General features: G+C 40.2%; 1 protein-coding gene across 1 annotated transcript; it reads right to left on the bottom strand.

Annotated features, from left to right (window-relative positions):
- Window positions 1–103: 103 nt before the first annotated feature.
- Window positions 104–11540, bottom strand: rnf224 (ring finger protein 224). Its single transcript, XM_056252951.1, has 3 exons — window positions 11175–11540; window positions 10240–10450; window positions 104–512 (listed from the first exon to the last, which is right to left on the bottom strand). Exons 1-3 carry the CDS (start codon window positions 11252–11254, stop codon window positions 231–233), a joined length of 573 nt encoding a protein of 190 aa, XP_056108926.1. The 5' UTR covers window positions 11255–11540; the 3' UTR covers window positions 104–230.
- Between the last annotated feature and the right edge of the window lie 4381 nt (window positions 11541–15921).

Below are 15921 nucleotides of genomic sequence, written 5' to 3'. Positions count from 1 at the left end.
AGTTTTGCAGAATTTGTTATATTACTGATCCATTTGGTACCCGAATAAATTGCATTTTATTGTCCAAGGCAATCTTGTAAAATAATCTGTAAGTTCTGACAGTGAGATATCCATTGTATAAAAACATAATAATAATTCTGCTCAAGACATACTGTAATCTCACGGTCATGGAGTTCAGTCTATGCACCATCCATAAGCAGAAAGAGATTGATAGGAGTGTGAAGATGAATCTAGCACCACCAGCAGCAGAGCAGGCAGTGCCTACAGCAAGGGCTTCTGCGGAAACCATGCTCCGTCAGGGCCATGTTGGCCCAGGCTGAAGGGGGTTGATCTGTGATTGGCTGCTTTACAAAGGAGGTTTTGGTCTCCAGCGGAGCTTTCTGGCTGTAGGTTCGCTGGTTTTCCACTTCAGCTTTAACACCCAGAAACGCTGCCAGGTCTAGGTCTAGTCCAGTGGCGCCCCCGCGAGGTAGAGGAGTGTTCTGTCTGCACTGTGGACAGGGGATCCACATCTACGAGGAAGAGACACAAAAACACACGGGTGAGGTGTAAAACAGTACATCAACACATTAGGAAAGGTCAAAATTACTTTGTCTATGTATGAACTTCATTCACAAGTAGTTTTGTCAATATTAAAAATTTTCACGTTAGTTAAATTTGCTGTGAACGAAAATCTTAATGTAGCATGTCAATGCAATATTAATAAACCTTCAGAATATAGAAACTGCTCGATGTATTTGCTACTGAAGTGGAGATTTTTGTGCATGAGGGAAAAACTCATTTTTGAGAAAATGGCCTTAAAAGATACATATTGTAATTGATTCTATAGAGACAAATAGATAGTGTAATAAACACTTAAACGTATTAAAATAGACCCCCTTCCTGAAAAGAAATAGTGGGTTTTGCCTGTATTGTCTTGCCTTAATACAATTCACATTATAGTGAATTGTATTAATAGTGTAAAAGATGTTTCACCACTAATCATTTTATTTTTTTTGGAGGGCACAAGCTCAAGTGGAATCTCTGGATGTAATATGGGTATAATGGGTGGAGCTAGAAGGTCCAACCACACCCTATCCATAACCATATCCCTCCACCCATTAGATTCACAGAGGTGGACCTGGACTAGGTCAAGCTCCACCCATGACGTCTAGAGAGGAACTTCATTTGGTTTTGCAGTGATAGAGCACCATGTGGCGGCACAAAAAGTTTCCAAAAGGTGTGTTTGACTTGAAGCGGCACTGCGAAAACCGATCGGTGTATGACATCGAAGTACGGCGAGATGCATTCGAAAGCATATGGAGCTGTCTGCTCTCTAAACGCTCTCGCGGTACTTTGATGTCATAGTATGGGATGATTACAGTATCAAAATGATTAACACGTGCAAGCACACTTATCAATGAACTTGATACGTGTTGCAGAAATGTTTTATCCATGCCTTTCAACTTGCGTGTGCAAAATTCTAAATTGAATGAATGTGAAGCAATTTGTACAAATAAAGACATTTTTGTGAATACAAATGTTTTCCTTTGTATTAGTGTATCATAATTTGCACATGCAACACAGAAGATGTGCATGTGTGGATCAGGTGACGCGCGTGCATTAATTGACGTCTTTTCTTTGTCGATCTCATTTGATTCATTTGGATTTTGAGACTTTCTTTTCGCGGTTTTTAAGCATTTCACAACCCACACACAAACAACTACAAATGAATAGGCCTGGTGCTAATTGTTAATGTGTGCACAACTACCCATATATTTGACAAGTTCACAAATGTGCGTCACTACATTTAAACTTATACAATTCAACTTGTGTGTGCAAAATCCAAAATCACATGAATGTGCAGCATTTTGTACAAATAGAGACATAGTTGTTAATACAAAACCTCGATTTTGTATTAATGTAGGCCAGAATTTGTGCATGCAACAAGTAAGATGTGCATTTGTGGATCAGGTGACACGCGTGCATTCATTGACTCGTTTCTGAGTCGATCCTATTTGATTCATTTGGATTTTGAGACTTTCATTTCGCGGGTTTCGCCTTCCACGATCCACACACAGCTGTCTGAGAAAACCTGCTACCACTAGATGGCAGTATTCTGCTAAAACAGACAACGGCAGCATAATCAAGCGTTCTTCCGCATTTAAGACGCTTAATGAGAGTGATATTGAAGCACCAAATTTAGTACACAATAATATAGGTGTTGTAGAGTGAGCTTTTGTAGACTGAGGAATTTACTGAGCCCAGTTAAACCAGGAACAAAGACATTTGGGGAATTAGTAGAATTGCTTAAAGAGCATTTCAACCCAAAACCTAGTGAAATTGTACAACGGTTTAAATTCAATTCAAGATCAAGAGAAGAGGGGGAAACTGTACTTGAGTATGTGGCAGTATTAAGGAAATTGGCTCATGATTGTAACTATGGAGAAAAATTGACAGAAATGCTTCGGGATAGACTGGTATGTGGCATAAATGATGACCGTATTCAACGTAGACTCTTGGCAGAAGCGGATCTAACTTTTGAAAAGGCTTTGAAAGTAGCTCAAGCAATGGAAACGGCCAATAAGGATGTAAGAGATTTGCAAGCTAAACGCTCAGAAACATCCATGTCAATGAGAGTGCATAAAACATCAGTAAAGCAGGACGAAAGTCAAAGCAGAGCATGTTACAGATGTGGAAGTTTGCAACATTTGGCCAATGAGTGCAGATTTGTTTCTGAGAAATGTCACCAATGTGGGAAACAAGGGCACATAATGAAAGTATGCAAATCAAAAAGTTCCAGCAGAGACACAAACTTTCAAGGGGGAGAAAGACGTAAGAGAGTTGTGACCAGAGGAGGACAGAGATCGTATTATGTGGGCAGAGATGAAAAAAGTGCATCTGATGAAGAGGGTATTTTTACAGTTCACAGTTTGAAAGAAACCGAGATTCCAAATGTTGCTCCACTGACTATCACATTGGCGGTTAATGAGTCAATCATACCTTTTGAAGTGGATACCGGTTGTGGTGTGACTGTGATGAATGGGTCAAATTTTTCCAAATTGTGGACAAAGCATAAAATTCCAGAATTAAAGACCTGTTCTTTGAAGTTAAAAACCTATACTGGCCAAACATTAACAGTGTTAGGTTCTGCGCAAGTGGAAGTTAGACACAAAGGAGCCATGAAGGAGTTACCGGTAGTGGTAGTACCTGGAACAGGACCCAATCTCTTGGGTAGAGGATGGATTAAGGAATTGGGCATGGAATTCCACAAGGGCCTGTTTACTTACCGTGTTTTACCCTTTGGAGTGTCTTCTAGTCCTGCCATCTTCCAGAGGACCATTGAGGGAGTACTGCAAGGTCTTCCGTATGTGGCGGTTTTCCTGGATGACATCCTGGTGACTGGTCGTAATGATGAGGAGCATCTCCCAAACGCTTGCCAGGGTATTGGAAAGATTGCAGGAAGCGGGACTGCGGTTGAAACGGAGTAAATGTTCCTTTATGGAAAAAGAGGTAACTTTCTTGGGCCATAAAGTAGATGAGACTGGCCTCCACCCAGTACCAGAAAAGGTGACTGCTATTCAAAACGCTCCCTCACCGAAGAATGTGACAGAGTTGAAGGCCTATTTGGGACTGTTAAACTACTATAATAAGTTCTTACCCAACTTGTCTACCATTTTAGCCCCTGTGCACAAATTGCTGCGAAAAGATGAAAAATGGAACTGGGAGGAGGAACAAGAGGCTGCTTTTGCTCAGTCCAAGGAAATGATCAACTCAGTACAAGTTCTGGTCCACTATGACCCCCAGAAGGATGTGATTTTATCATGTGATGCTTCTCCTTATGGCCTAGGTGCAGTTCTTTCGCATAAGATGCCGGATGGTAGTGAGAGACCCATTGGATTTATGTCAAGGACTTTGAATCAAGTGGAGCGGAATTATTCGCAGTTGGACAAGGAAGGGTTGGCCATCATGTTCGGCTTACAACGCTTCCATAAGTATTTGTATGGTCGGAAGTTTACTATAGTTACGGACCATAAACCCTTGTTGTCCTTATTTAATGAATTAAAAGCTGTTCCCCAAATGTCATCTCCTAGGATTCAGCGATGGGCTGTGACACTAAGAGCCTATGAATACAACATCATCTACAAGCCGGGCAAAGATCATGGAAATGCAGATGCTCTAAGTCGGTTACCAGTGTCAACGGAATCAGGCATTGAACAGGAGGAAAGAGTCCTGATGCTGGAGAATGCAGACATAACCTTGATAACTGCAGAACAAGTGAGAGGGTGGACGCAAAAAGATCCGGTATTATCCAGGGTGAGAGAAATGGTGCAACGTGGTGGGCATGAGTTAATTGGAGCAGAGTTTGACCCTTTTACATCAAGAAAATATGAATTAAGTGTACAGGATGGTTGTGTGCTCTGGGGGGCCAGGGTCATCATTCCCAGTGTGGGTAGATCAGAAGTCCTGAAACAATTGCATCAGTGTCACCCAGGAGTGTCCAGAATGAAAGCTATGGCCCGAAGTTACGTATGGTGGCCCAAGTTAGATCAAGATGTTGAAAGGTTGGTTAAAACATGTCATCTGTGCCAAGAGCATAGGAACGTTCCGGCTGTAGCCCCACTGCATCCTTGGAATTGGCCAGAAAAACCATGGCAAAGATTGCATGTGGATTATGCTGGACCATTTATGGGAAAAATGTTCTTGGTCTTGATTGATGCACATTCGAAATGGATGGACGTGTATCCTGTGAACTCAGCCACATCGGCTGCCACCATTGAATGTTTGCGTAAAAGCTTCAGTAACCAGGGACTACCGGAACTTATTGTATCAGATAATGCTACTTGTTTTGTTAGTGCTGAAGTTAAAGAGTTCCTGAACAAAAATGGAGTTCAGCATGTTACTTCTGCACCTTATCATGCTTCGAGTAATGGGTTAGTGGAACGGGCCGTACAAATTATTAAAGGCATGCTAAAAAAATGTGTTGACGGGACGATTGCAACTAAATTGGCCCGAGTGTTATTCAGCTATAGGATTACTCCTCAGACCACCACCGGTCTCTCTCCAGCTGAAATGTTACAAGGACGGAAATTGCGGTGTTCTCTGGACTTTATGCATCCTGACTTGACTAGGAAGATTAAGAAACAACAACAGAAGCAAAAAGCACATCATGACAAGAAGGCCCACGAACGTAGTTTTGGTATGGGAGATCCAGTTCTGGTTCGCAACTTTAGCTATGGACCGAAATGGATTCCGGGGAATATAGAGACTGTGACTGGACCACTTTCCTATAAAGTGATGCTGGGCGATGGGAGAGTGGTCCGAAGACATGTGGATCAAATTCATGGCCGACAGGAATTGCGGGTGAAACGTCCAGGGGAGGAAATGGACGGTAAATCTCCTGATTATGACTTTTTTGACAACTCTGCTTCTGTGGGTTCTAAAGAGACGGAGACAACAGGGGCTGAGGACATTCCGGAGGAAGTCGATCCCTTTGAAGCAGCTGGGGATTCTTCTCAAGCTGCTGAGATAATAACTGAAATGGACAAATCTGTTAGTCCTGTTGTGATTATGAGAAGGTCACAAAGAACCAAGAAATTGCCTGGTTATTGGAAAGATTATGAAAGTAGGTAAAAAAATAAATAAAATGTAACTGTATTGTGGTCACATGAAGTTCATATATGGTAATTATATTGTAAACATAGGGGGGAAGGGGATGTTGTAGAGTGAGCTTTTGTAGATTAACCTGTAGGGGGCAATCTAATGTTTTTTGGCTTTGGGCTTAAGAGTAGCAAAGAAGAAACTGTCAGTAGACATGTGTTCCACCTGGACTGTTCTCAAGTGTACTGCTAGCTTGATGTTCCTTGAGTAAATGAACTGCCTTTAACGGATTTGTCTCCTGCAAGTTATTACAATAGGCCTACCCTATTAATAAAGCATACTTTATAGAGGCAAACATTACATCAGATTATGAACAACACCCATAGAAAACCATTATAAAACGCTCTCGGACCGGTTGCATGCAAAGTTAAACGCAACTGCAGAATTTCATGTTAAGCTTTTTCTTTATAATATGCTCTATATGGGAGGAAAACTATATACGGTAGCCTACAGACAAGAGACTACACGAACGCAACGTACGACGTTTCAAGTTAATAAAATGTTCCTTCCCGAGCCTGTTAAAAAGAAAAAGCTTAACATGAAATTCTGCAGTTGCGTTTAACTTTGCATGTGAATGGGAGAGCAACCGGTCCGAGAGCGCAGTGAAGTAAGTTTTAGGTTTGATATTCGCCACATTTTATAAAGGGACCATGTGCAAATTCCACTCGCAGTCAAAAAAATAATAAACGTCCAGTCATTCATTCAAATGAACATACTTCCAAGGTTATATTATAACCTTGGAAGTCTAGTGGGCAGACTGACTTAGCCTACTGTTACTGTATGTCCAGTCAATATCTCGATTGAACAGTACAATTTTTTAAATTACTGTAAATTGTTTTTCTATTCATGTTCCAAAGGTTGTAGTACGTTCCTAGTGATAAGTCAGGTGAAATTTTACATTATTCACCTGTAGTAAGTCACCAAAAACCCGTTTGGTTAATTACAGTAATTTTTATATAAAATAATAATTGTTTACTGTAAATAGGCTACATGAAGGGAGGTATTGGGACAATTTCACCTGTAGTAAGCCAGTCTAGTCACTAGGAACATACTACAACCATTTTGAACATGAAAAAAACCCTTTTGGTGAATTACAGTATTTTTCTGCAGAATACAGGCTACATGAAGGGAAGGATTGTCCAAATTTTACTTGTAAGTCAGTCTTACAGAAACCTTCAACGAGCTTTGGAATTTGAAAATGTCTGTTATTAAATTTTAAAAGTAATTTGAATTAAAACAAATGATACGTTTTAACCACTGATCTATATAGAATGACATTATATAGATCAGTGGTTTTAACGCAGTTAGTGGAATTGGCAGACGTTCCCTTGTGCATCATGAGCTGTGGTTAGCGCGTCAAAGCATTCTCATGTAGAAATATGCAGCTACAGGCCCGCTACGCCAGTTGATTTTCAATTAATATTTCATGTCGACAATGGTTGCATATTGTTAAAACTCATCGTGCTATAGTAAGACTATAGCCTATAACAGTGGCTTAAGGGCCAAGGGAAAACAAATGTACTGCGAAAATCGTCTTTAATATTTAAAAACAGACATTTTCAAATTCCAAAGCTTGTATACTATGTATACAATGTGTAGTCAGATAAAAATAAGCATATAATATGAACGCAACTGCGAAATTTCACCTTTTTTTTAACAGGAAGGAAAATGCCATTAACTTGAAACGCCATGCGTTGCGTTCATGTAGTCTCTTGTCTGTATATAGGCTATATAGTTTTCCTCCAATAGAGCATATTATAAAGAAAAAGCTTAACGTCAATGCAGTAAGACGGTGATATTTAAACTCGGTAGCCAATATACCGTATTGAACATGCAACTAATGGTTTTCTATGGGTGTTGTTCATAATCTGATGTAATGTTTGCCTCTATAAAGTATGCTTTATTAATAGGGTAGGCCTATATTATTGTGTACTAAATTTGGTGCTTCAATATCACTCTCAGTAAGCGTCTTAAAGGACAACTCCGGCGCAAAATGAACCTCGGGTGTAATAACACATTGGTACAGACTAAATCGTTCCCTGAGATTTGTTTTCATGATAATCGAATATAAAGAGTTTTATCTCTAAAAACAGTTTAGCTTATAACGCTAGTATATTGGGCATCGAGTAAGCAAAAAGAGATCGCTAGTTAATACCACTAACAAGGCTCAAATTAGCCCCACACTAACACGGCAGCATAATGAGTGTCCTTACATGCAAATCGAAGCATTGAGAACTTTGTAAGTGTATAGACAGTTTAATAAGAAGATACTTTACACAGACAGTACAGTTAGCGCATACAGACAGGAGCCATCTTGGAAAAAAGTCTCGATCAATCGAACCACGAAGGTGAGCGAAGAGTACGTGTAGATATTGAAGATAAGATCAATTATATTTATTGTTTTATTTTCTCTGTTGCGTTCAGTGCTTCTCTTATGCGCTCAGTGCTTTCTTCCGGAAACAACGGACCATATGAGATTCCAAGTCACAGTTCAGCTCACGTATCACCGTGTTCGTGGTTTGACTGATCGAGACTGTTTTCCAAGATGGGTCCTGTCTGTATGCGCTAGCTGTACTGTCTGTGTAAAGTATCTTCTTATTAAACTGTCTATACACTTACAAAGTTCTCAATGCTTCGATTTGCATGTAAGGACACTCATTATGCTGCCGTGTTAGTGTGGGGCTATTTTGAGCCTTGTTAGTGGTATTAACTAGCGATCTCTTTTTGCTTACTCGATGCCCAATATACTAGCGTTATAAGCTAAACTGTTTTTAGAGATAAAACTCTTTACATTCGATTATCATGAAAACAAATCTCAGGGAACGATTTAGTCTGTACCAATGTGTTATTACACCCGAGGTTCATTTTGCACCGGAGTTGTCCTTTAAATGCGGAAGAACGCTTGATTATGCTGCCGTTGTCTGTTTTAGCAGAATACTGCCATCTAGTGGTAGCAGGTTTTCTCAGACAGCTGTGTGTGGATCGTGGAAGGCGAAACCCGCGAAATGAAAGTCTCAAAATCCAAATGAATCAAATAGGATCGACTCAGAAACGAGTCAATGAATGCACGCGTGTCACCTGATCCACAAATGCACATCTTACTTGTTGCATGCACAAATTCTGGCCTACATTAATACAAAATCGAGGTTTTGTATTAACAACTATGTCTCTATTTGTACAAAATGCTGCACATTCATGTGATTTTGGATTTTGCACACACAAGTTGAATTGTATAAGTTTAAATGTAGTGACGCACATTTGTGAACTTGTCAAATATATGGGTAGTTGTGCACACATTAACAATTAGCACCAGGCCTATTCATTTGTAGTTGTTTGTGTGTGGGTTGTGAAATGCTTAAAAACTGCGAAAAGAAAGTCTCAAAATCCAAATGAATCAAATGAGATCGACAAAGAAAAGACGTCAATGAATGCACGCGCGTCACCTGATCCACACATGCACATCTTCTGTGTTGCATGTGCAAATTATGATACACTAATACAAAGGAAAACATTTATATTCACAAAAATGTCTCTATTTGTACAAATTGCTTCACATTCATTCAATTTAGAATTTTGCACACGCAAGTTGAAAGGCATGGATAAAACATTTCTGCAACACGTATCAAGTTCATTGATAAGTGTGCTTGCACGTGTTAATCATTTTGATACTATAATCATCCCATATCATAGCGCCACTTCAAGTCGAACACACCTAAAGTCTGTGAAGCGCAAACCCAGTCCCGCATCCAATTCTACAGATTTCATTGGTCGTGTCAATCACAGTGCTGATTGTCTACACAACATTGAAACAAGAGGTGCCATGTTGTAATTACCACGTCAATTTTACCACGTCACGTGGTCCACGTGACCGCTGTACAACCTGACTGCTACAGATTTTTGAGTGTTGCCACAGAAACGCATAATTTCCAGTCTGAAGATGTGAACAGCTCTGAATAGAACGTCACATGTTGTCATCTCGAGACTACGGTAATTACAAGCAAAGACATTTAGTTAATAAAGTGAGATTAAATACATAAAGTATATTTGTGACAAATTTACCAATTAATTATTGCAAGTTTCCATAATATTCTGAGTTTGTATTTCACTGTTTTTATTCATTTTGAGGAATACTTAATCTATTTTTCTGGGATGAGTAAATGCATTCTAACATTTAGTCTAGAACTAACATCACGTCTACACAGCGCGTTTGCACATTTACTCCCGATTTCTCTCAACATAAATGGGAAAACAAAGTAACTTGCCTTACTTGTTTGAAAAAGTAACTTTAAAAGTAATGCGTTACTTTACTAGTTACTTGAAAAAAGTATTCTGATTATAACTCATGTTACTTGCTTATAGGTGTCTGTACAATACATTCATTCGGGATAGGAGAAAGTATTTTAATATTGGATTTAGCCTTCACCTTTAATTTAATCATGTTATTTATAAGCATATACTTGGATAAATATATTGCTGAAAATGTGTGAAAAAAAACAAACACATTTGACATTTTACCCAGATAATCACTTATGTTATGAATGTTATCTGACAACTAGAATCAGATCGCAATGAAGCATATTCAGGTAGCTTGAGTCCTACCTGCTCATTGATGAGGGTGTGCAGCCGCTTCAGACAGGCCTGGCAGAACGTGTGACCGCAGTAGAGTTTCCGAGGGAGTCTCTCTCCCAGGTTATACGCACTGTAGCAGATGATGCAGTCCAGTTTACGGCTGTCTCTGGAGTTCTGTGCCACAGTCTCCACATCACCCTCGACAGGAGCCTCGGACACAGGCCCATCCTTATCCGAGATCCTACAGAATGAGCTCAATATGATACAAACATCTCTGTGTTTGCCTCAAATATTTAGTGCTGACTTTGTTATGGTTGTATTGTATTTAACTTAATTTAAATAATGTTCCCCAAAATATAAAAGCAACTTCATATATGACACTAGATGATTAAAAATAATTGCAAAAATGCCACATAAATACCTTTTGACGCCATTCAATTTTCGTCCCCACAATATTTTACTCTTTCAGATACACAAGGTCAGCTGGTAAAGAGTGTGTAAGCTGAGCTGCATGTATCTGTTTACTATTAGTGGCTGGCAGCAATGAAATTTGTATACACATGAGGTTATGGTAAAGTATCTGTATATTGTATGGTTTTATCCTCTTACAAATGATCATTTATTCCCAACCAGCTGTCTCAACGAACACAAAAGATAACCATGATCATACAACATGCTCAATTACCTTATGAGAAATATTTAATGGAAAAAAGTGATTTCATTGTTTAGATTCAGAGCATGAACCATTTATTTATTTAACGGAAATCCTAATTTTATGTATAATATATATAATTAAATTGTATTAAAGTTTAATTTAAGAAACACATGCATAATCTGAAAAAGAAATGACATTTTTGTGAATAGATTTTTTTTTTTCTCTAGTTTTATTTTAAGTATAAATTCAAATATGTCTTGTTTTATTTCATAAGCAATTTCCTTTGAAAATGTCCATGCGGAAGTTCTACCTGTCGTCTTCTTTCTCTGGTCTATTCTGTACGTCGTTGGTCTCCTGAGGTTCTTCCGTACCGTTCGCAGTTCCATCCATGTTTAATGTACGAAAAGTCCAACTTCTGTTAACATTTTACAGCCGACTCTGTCTTGGTTTCTTCATGCTTCACATCCTTTGTCAGGTAGTTTAACACTTGAGTGAACCTTCTCTTGCTTCCCCTGAAGTTCCCAGCAGCACTCGCACTGTCTTTGTTGTCGTTGCTCTCTCTCTCTCTCTCTCTCAACCAACCAACAACAACTGCCTCTCTGAAATGGAGGGCAAACAATGGAGTGCTTCCCTAGAGCCTTTAATATTTAAGTACCGCCTGACGCTGTGAACCTATGCCTTTACACACATACACACACACACACACATACACAGTTGCACGTTCACCCTTCTGAAAAAAGAAAAACCACCGGTGATTGTGGGAGGAGGGTTGCATGTTGTTGAGCAGGTATTTTATTAATTAGCCCAGAGTTGCACTTCTATGTTTCTTCTCTTCTTGGTATTATATTGTTATTTCCTCTTACTAATTTTCCTATTACGCATAATGTTTCCATTCCGTCTTGAATATGCTAAGGAACAAGTTAATCAATGATCTAAAGAGCAAAGGAATATTCCGTAGAGTAGCCTATGAAAAGATTTGGGTTTATTTTTGTGGAAAAACATGAAATGAAATACATCAGACACGTTTAGGGTGCAAGAAAGTAGAATGGGAGGAGGGAGTATTGCTTTACAGTCACAAAACAGGCCTGAAATTCAAGCCTAGTCACACACAGACAGTCTGTCATCAATGTGTGCCTGCCAAATTAGTTCTGAGACCGTCATCGCCCCCACACTTGCAGTAACGGTATTTTCCTATCTATTATTATTGACCAGGAGAAAGTGAAGTAGAAGGGGGTGCAGCTAAAATAGAGTCACATACGATTTAATGAGAGTAACTGAGGTCTAATGACCAGAGTTCCCTAAGATGTTGGGGGTCTTTAGGACTTATCTGTTTAGGACAATCTGGAGTCTCAGGAAATTAATAAAATGGAAAATGGACTGCATTTATATAGCGCTTTCACAGACCCAATGGCCACCAAAGCGCTTTACAATTTGCCTCACATTCACCCATTCACTCACTCATTCATACACCGACGGCGGTGTCAGCCATGCAAGGCGCCATCCAGCTCGTCGGGAGCAGCTGGGGTTAGGTGTCTTGCTCATGGACACCTCGACACTTGGTCAGGTGGAACCGAGGATTGAACCACCAACCTTCCAGTTTGTAGACAACCTACATGAACCACTGAGCCACTCCCGCCCCCTAAAATAACAGCAGCAGGGCAGGGCAGGGCAGGGCAGAGAGCTGTGGGAATGGAGCGAGGCACCTGCGCGTCACACTAGTCTCGAGTCCCACAGAGGAGCTTCGGAAGGATAAAAGGAGTGATGACTTGGGACGCACCGGGGCGGCCTATTTTCTCTTTCGGACAAAAACCCAAAATGCCATTTTCAGCCGATAATTTTTGGCAGACGAAATTTCGGTGCATCCCCAGTGACAACAGAGGAGGACCAGGCTTGAGATATTTATGTTGTGTTTTAATATGTTTATATGGGGTGGCCATTTGTGAGGGGCTGCCACTTTTCATTTTATCTTTGTTTATTTTGCGATTAAAATTACGTTTAACGTTCGCCGGTTCCCGCCTCCTCCTTCCCTGAGCCCCAAACTTTGTTACATTAGTGCCGAAACCCAGGAGGATGGAGGGGAATGCTGTCGAAGAGCCCTCACTGCTGAGGGGAATCGCGGTGTTGAGGAGATCGGGCAGCACGAAGGTGCGGTGGGCGCCAGTGCCTGCACGAGAAGGGGGTACTGTGGTGAAGGACGTGGAACAGATGCTCGCTGCCGTCCGCCTGGTTCAAGGAGGGGCGGCTGCGGAGTCACTGCCATTCACCGGTGGCCAGAACTGCTGCTGTCCGCCATTATGGGGAGGAGCATGCAGATCGAGGGAACGAGGGGCTCGCTGACGGCGCCTGTAGCCGGAGGAGATGTCGTCCACCAGGGGGTGGAGGAGTAGGAAGCAGTCCAGTCCAGTATGGCACCGCGAGTGAGGGCCTCTCAGCAAGTGGAGGACCGAGCGGCAGTGTGTTCTCTCTCCCCTCCTTTTGCCTCTGTCGCTCATCCTCCTTCCATCTCTTTTCTCTTGCCTCGGATGTCCTTACCCCAGGTGCTGCGGCCACTGTGACCCCCCCCCACCTCCAGTGGAGGTAGCAGAGTGCAGTCTTGTGGGTGTCCCCTGGCCAGCTAAGGGCGATTGGGGTATGTGGCAAGCGGGGCTGGGCGGGGCAGAGACCTGTGGGAAAGGAGTAAGGCCAGTGGCGCAACCGGGACTCCAGTCTTGAGTCCCACTGAGGAGCTCCAGAAGGATAAAAGGAGTGATGACAGTGAAGGATGAGAGAGGACCAGGCCTGAGGCATTATGTTGTTGTTTTATTATGCTTATATGCGGCAGTCGTCCGTGAGGGGCAGCTGCTTTAAGTTACGTTGATCGCTTGCCGGTTCCGTCTCCTTCTTTCCTGAGCCTTTAACTTTGTTACAATAACATACCTGATTGGCTGAGGGCACCATAGAAAACACACAGTCCCAAAGACTGGGAAAAGACAGTAAATTGAACAAAACAAAACTGGTTACTGGCAGCCAAAAAACTCTGTGTTATTATGAAATATTAGCAATAATATTAGCAATATACACACCATCTTTGGGATCAGTAAGATTTTTTTTTTTTTTTTTTTAAGAAATGAATACTTTTGTTCAGCAAGGATGCAGTAAATTAATCAAATGAAATGAACTAAAGAATTTCACATTGTTATAAAAAATTATTTTCAAATAAATGCTGTTCTTTTAAACTTTCTATTCATAAAAGAACCCTGAAAACATCTATCACGTTTTCTACAAAAATATTAAGCAGCACAACCATATTCAAACCATATTCATATCCATATTCAAACCACAAGCAAATCAGCATATTAGAATTATTTCTGAAGGATCATGTGGCACTGAAGACTGGAGGAATGATGCGCAAAATTCAGCTTTCCATCACCAGGAATAGATGACATTTTAAAATATATTAAAATAGTAAACAGTCATTTTAAATAAAAATAATATTTCACACTATTATTGTTTTCACTGTATTTTGATAAATGTAACCTTGGTGAGCATAAGAGACCTCCTTCAAAAATATTTAAAAATCTTACCAAGCCCAAAATTGTATGTTACTGTATGTACTACAAGTAGGTACTTTTGAATGTTCACCAGTAAAGAAAAAAATATTTTTGGCAGCAGAATGGTATAGTTATGGCATACCAGCAGGTGCTGAGCTAACTATCAACCATTGGATTGGCCAAAACACCATTCTAGCTGTACTAATACACAACAAAGCAACAGTTAGGATGGGAGCATTACTTCCTTAAAGGGATAGTTCACCCAAAAATACAAATTCTGTCAACCCTTTTGTCATTCCAAACCTGTGTGACTTTCTTCTATAGAACATAAAATATTTTGAAGTACCCAGGGAACCAAACAACACTAGAGTCCACTGGCTTCCAATGTATGTACAAAAAAAACCACTGAAACTTTAAAAAAAAATCTTCTTTTATGTTCCACAGATGAAAAAGGTTTCGGAACAAAATAGTTGGAAATTATTATTATTTTGGGGTGAACTATACCTTTAAGCAATAAGAAACAATAGTTTTTTTGCTATATTTCAAGTATAATTGCAATTTATCACAACATTACAATTTTTTAATGTAAAGTTGTAAATGTAAATGCAAAGATGACCTCTATAAAAATGGGTGCATCACATAAAGCTGTTACTTTAAAGAGTGCAAAAGACGGAATCCAGAAGTTAAAATTCCATTCATTTTGTCCATAGAGATTTCTTTTTTTTTTTTATAACATAGACTCATCTGTTGTGAGCTCTGAGGTTGTTTCCCGATGGTATATGCTTTTGTTGAAGCCGTCAGTTCGCAGTATTTCAACTTATTTTTTAAAGAAACCTGTTATGTTTACGTTCATATATTTTTACATATGTAGCACCGTAGTCTTGTGAGACACGAAATTTCATTCCTTGTGTCTCCACATAGTGGAGTGACAATAAAGCTTAACAGTGGAATGCCTGGTGAAAAACTACATTACCCATGGTGCAGTAAAGAAAATTTCACCAATCACAGAGCCACAGTGAACAAACCACGCCAAAAGAGCTGTCCAGAGAACACCCTCTCCTATGAAGAAGCGTGAATGACGTAGAGTTGGACACACTACACACTATTTGGACACAAGTATTAGGACACCTGACCAATACACCAACAGGGATAGTAATGTCATCGCATTCTAAATACATAGACATTATTCTGGAGTTGGTCCCCTCTTTGCAGCTATAACAGCTTCCACTTTCTGAGAAGGCTTTCCATAAGATTTTGGCGTGTTTTGAGGGAATTTTAGCTTATTCATCTAGTGTTCAGGCACTGACGTTGGATGAGAAGGCCTGTCTCGCAATCTTCGTTCCAGTTCATCCCAAAGGTGTTTGATGGGGTTAAGGTCAGGGCTCTGTGAGGGTCAGTCAAGTTCTTCCGCACCAAACTCATTCAACCATGTTTTTTTTTTTTTACCTTGCTTTTTATTGATCATGCTGCAACAGAAAACGGCCTTCCTCTTTCCCCCAAATGGTTCCCCCAAAGTTGGAAGCATTG

The sequence above is a fragment of the Rhinichthys klamathensis genome, unplaced genomic scaffold (genome assembly GCF_029890125.1).
Source record: "Rhinichthys klamathensis goyatoka isolate OS25496 unplaced genomic scaffold, OSU_Roscu_1.1 h1tg000099l_1, whole genome shotgun sequence".
Lineage (NCBI taxonomy): Eukaryota > Metazoa > Chordata > Actinopteri > Cypriniformes > Leuciscidae > Rhinichthys > Rhinichthys klamathensis.
This window is presented reverse-complemented; position numbering and strand designations above follow the sequence as displayed.

What these genes read in the sequence shown, in the direction of transcription:
- rnf224 (XM_056252951.1), bottom strand. Translation starts at nt 11,254, where the DNA reads ATGGATGGAACTGCGAACGGTACGGAAGAACCTCAGGAGACCAACGAC. An exon ending in CCAGAGAAAGAAGACGACAG is followed by an intron (nt 10,451 to 11,174) that starts GTAGAACTTCCG and finishes CTCATTCTGTAG; the next exon opens with GATCTCGGATAAGGATGGGC. An exon ending in ACACCCTCATCAATGAGCAG is followed by an intron (nt 513 to 10,239) that starts GTAGGACTCAAG and finishes TCTTCCTCGTAG; the next exon opens with ATGTGGATCCCCTGTCCACA.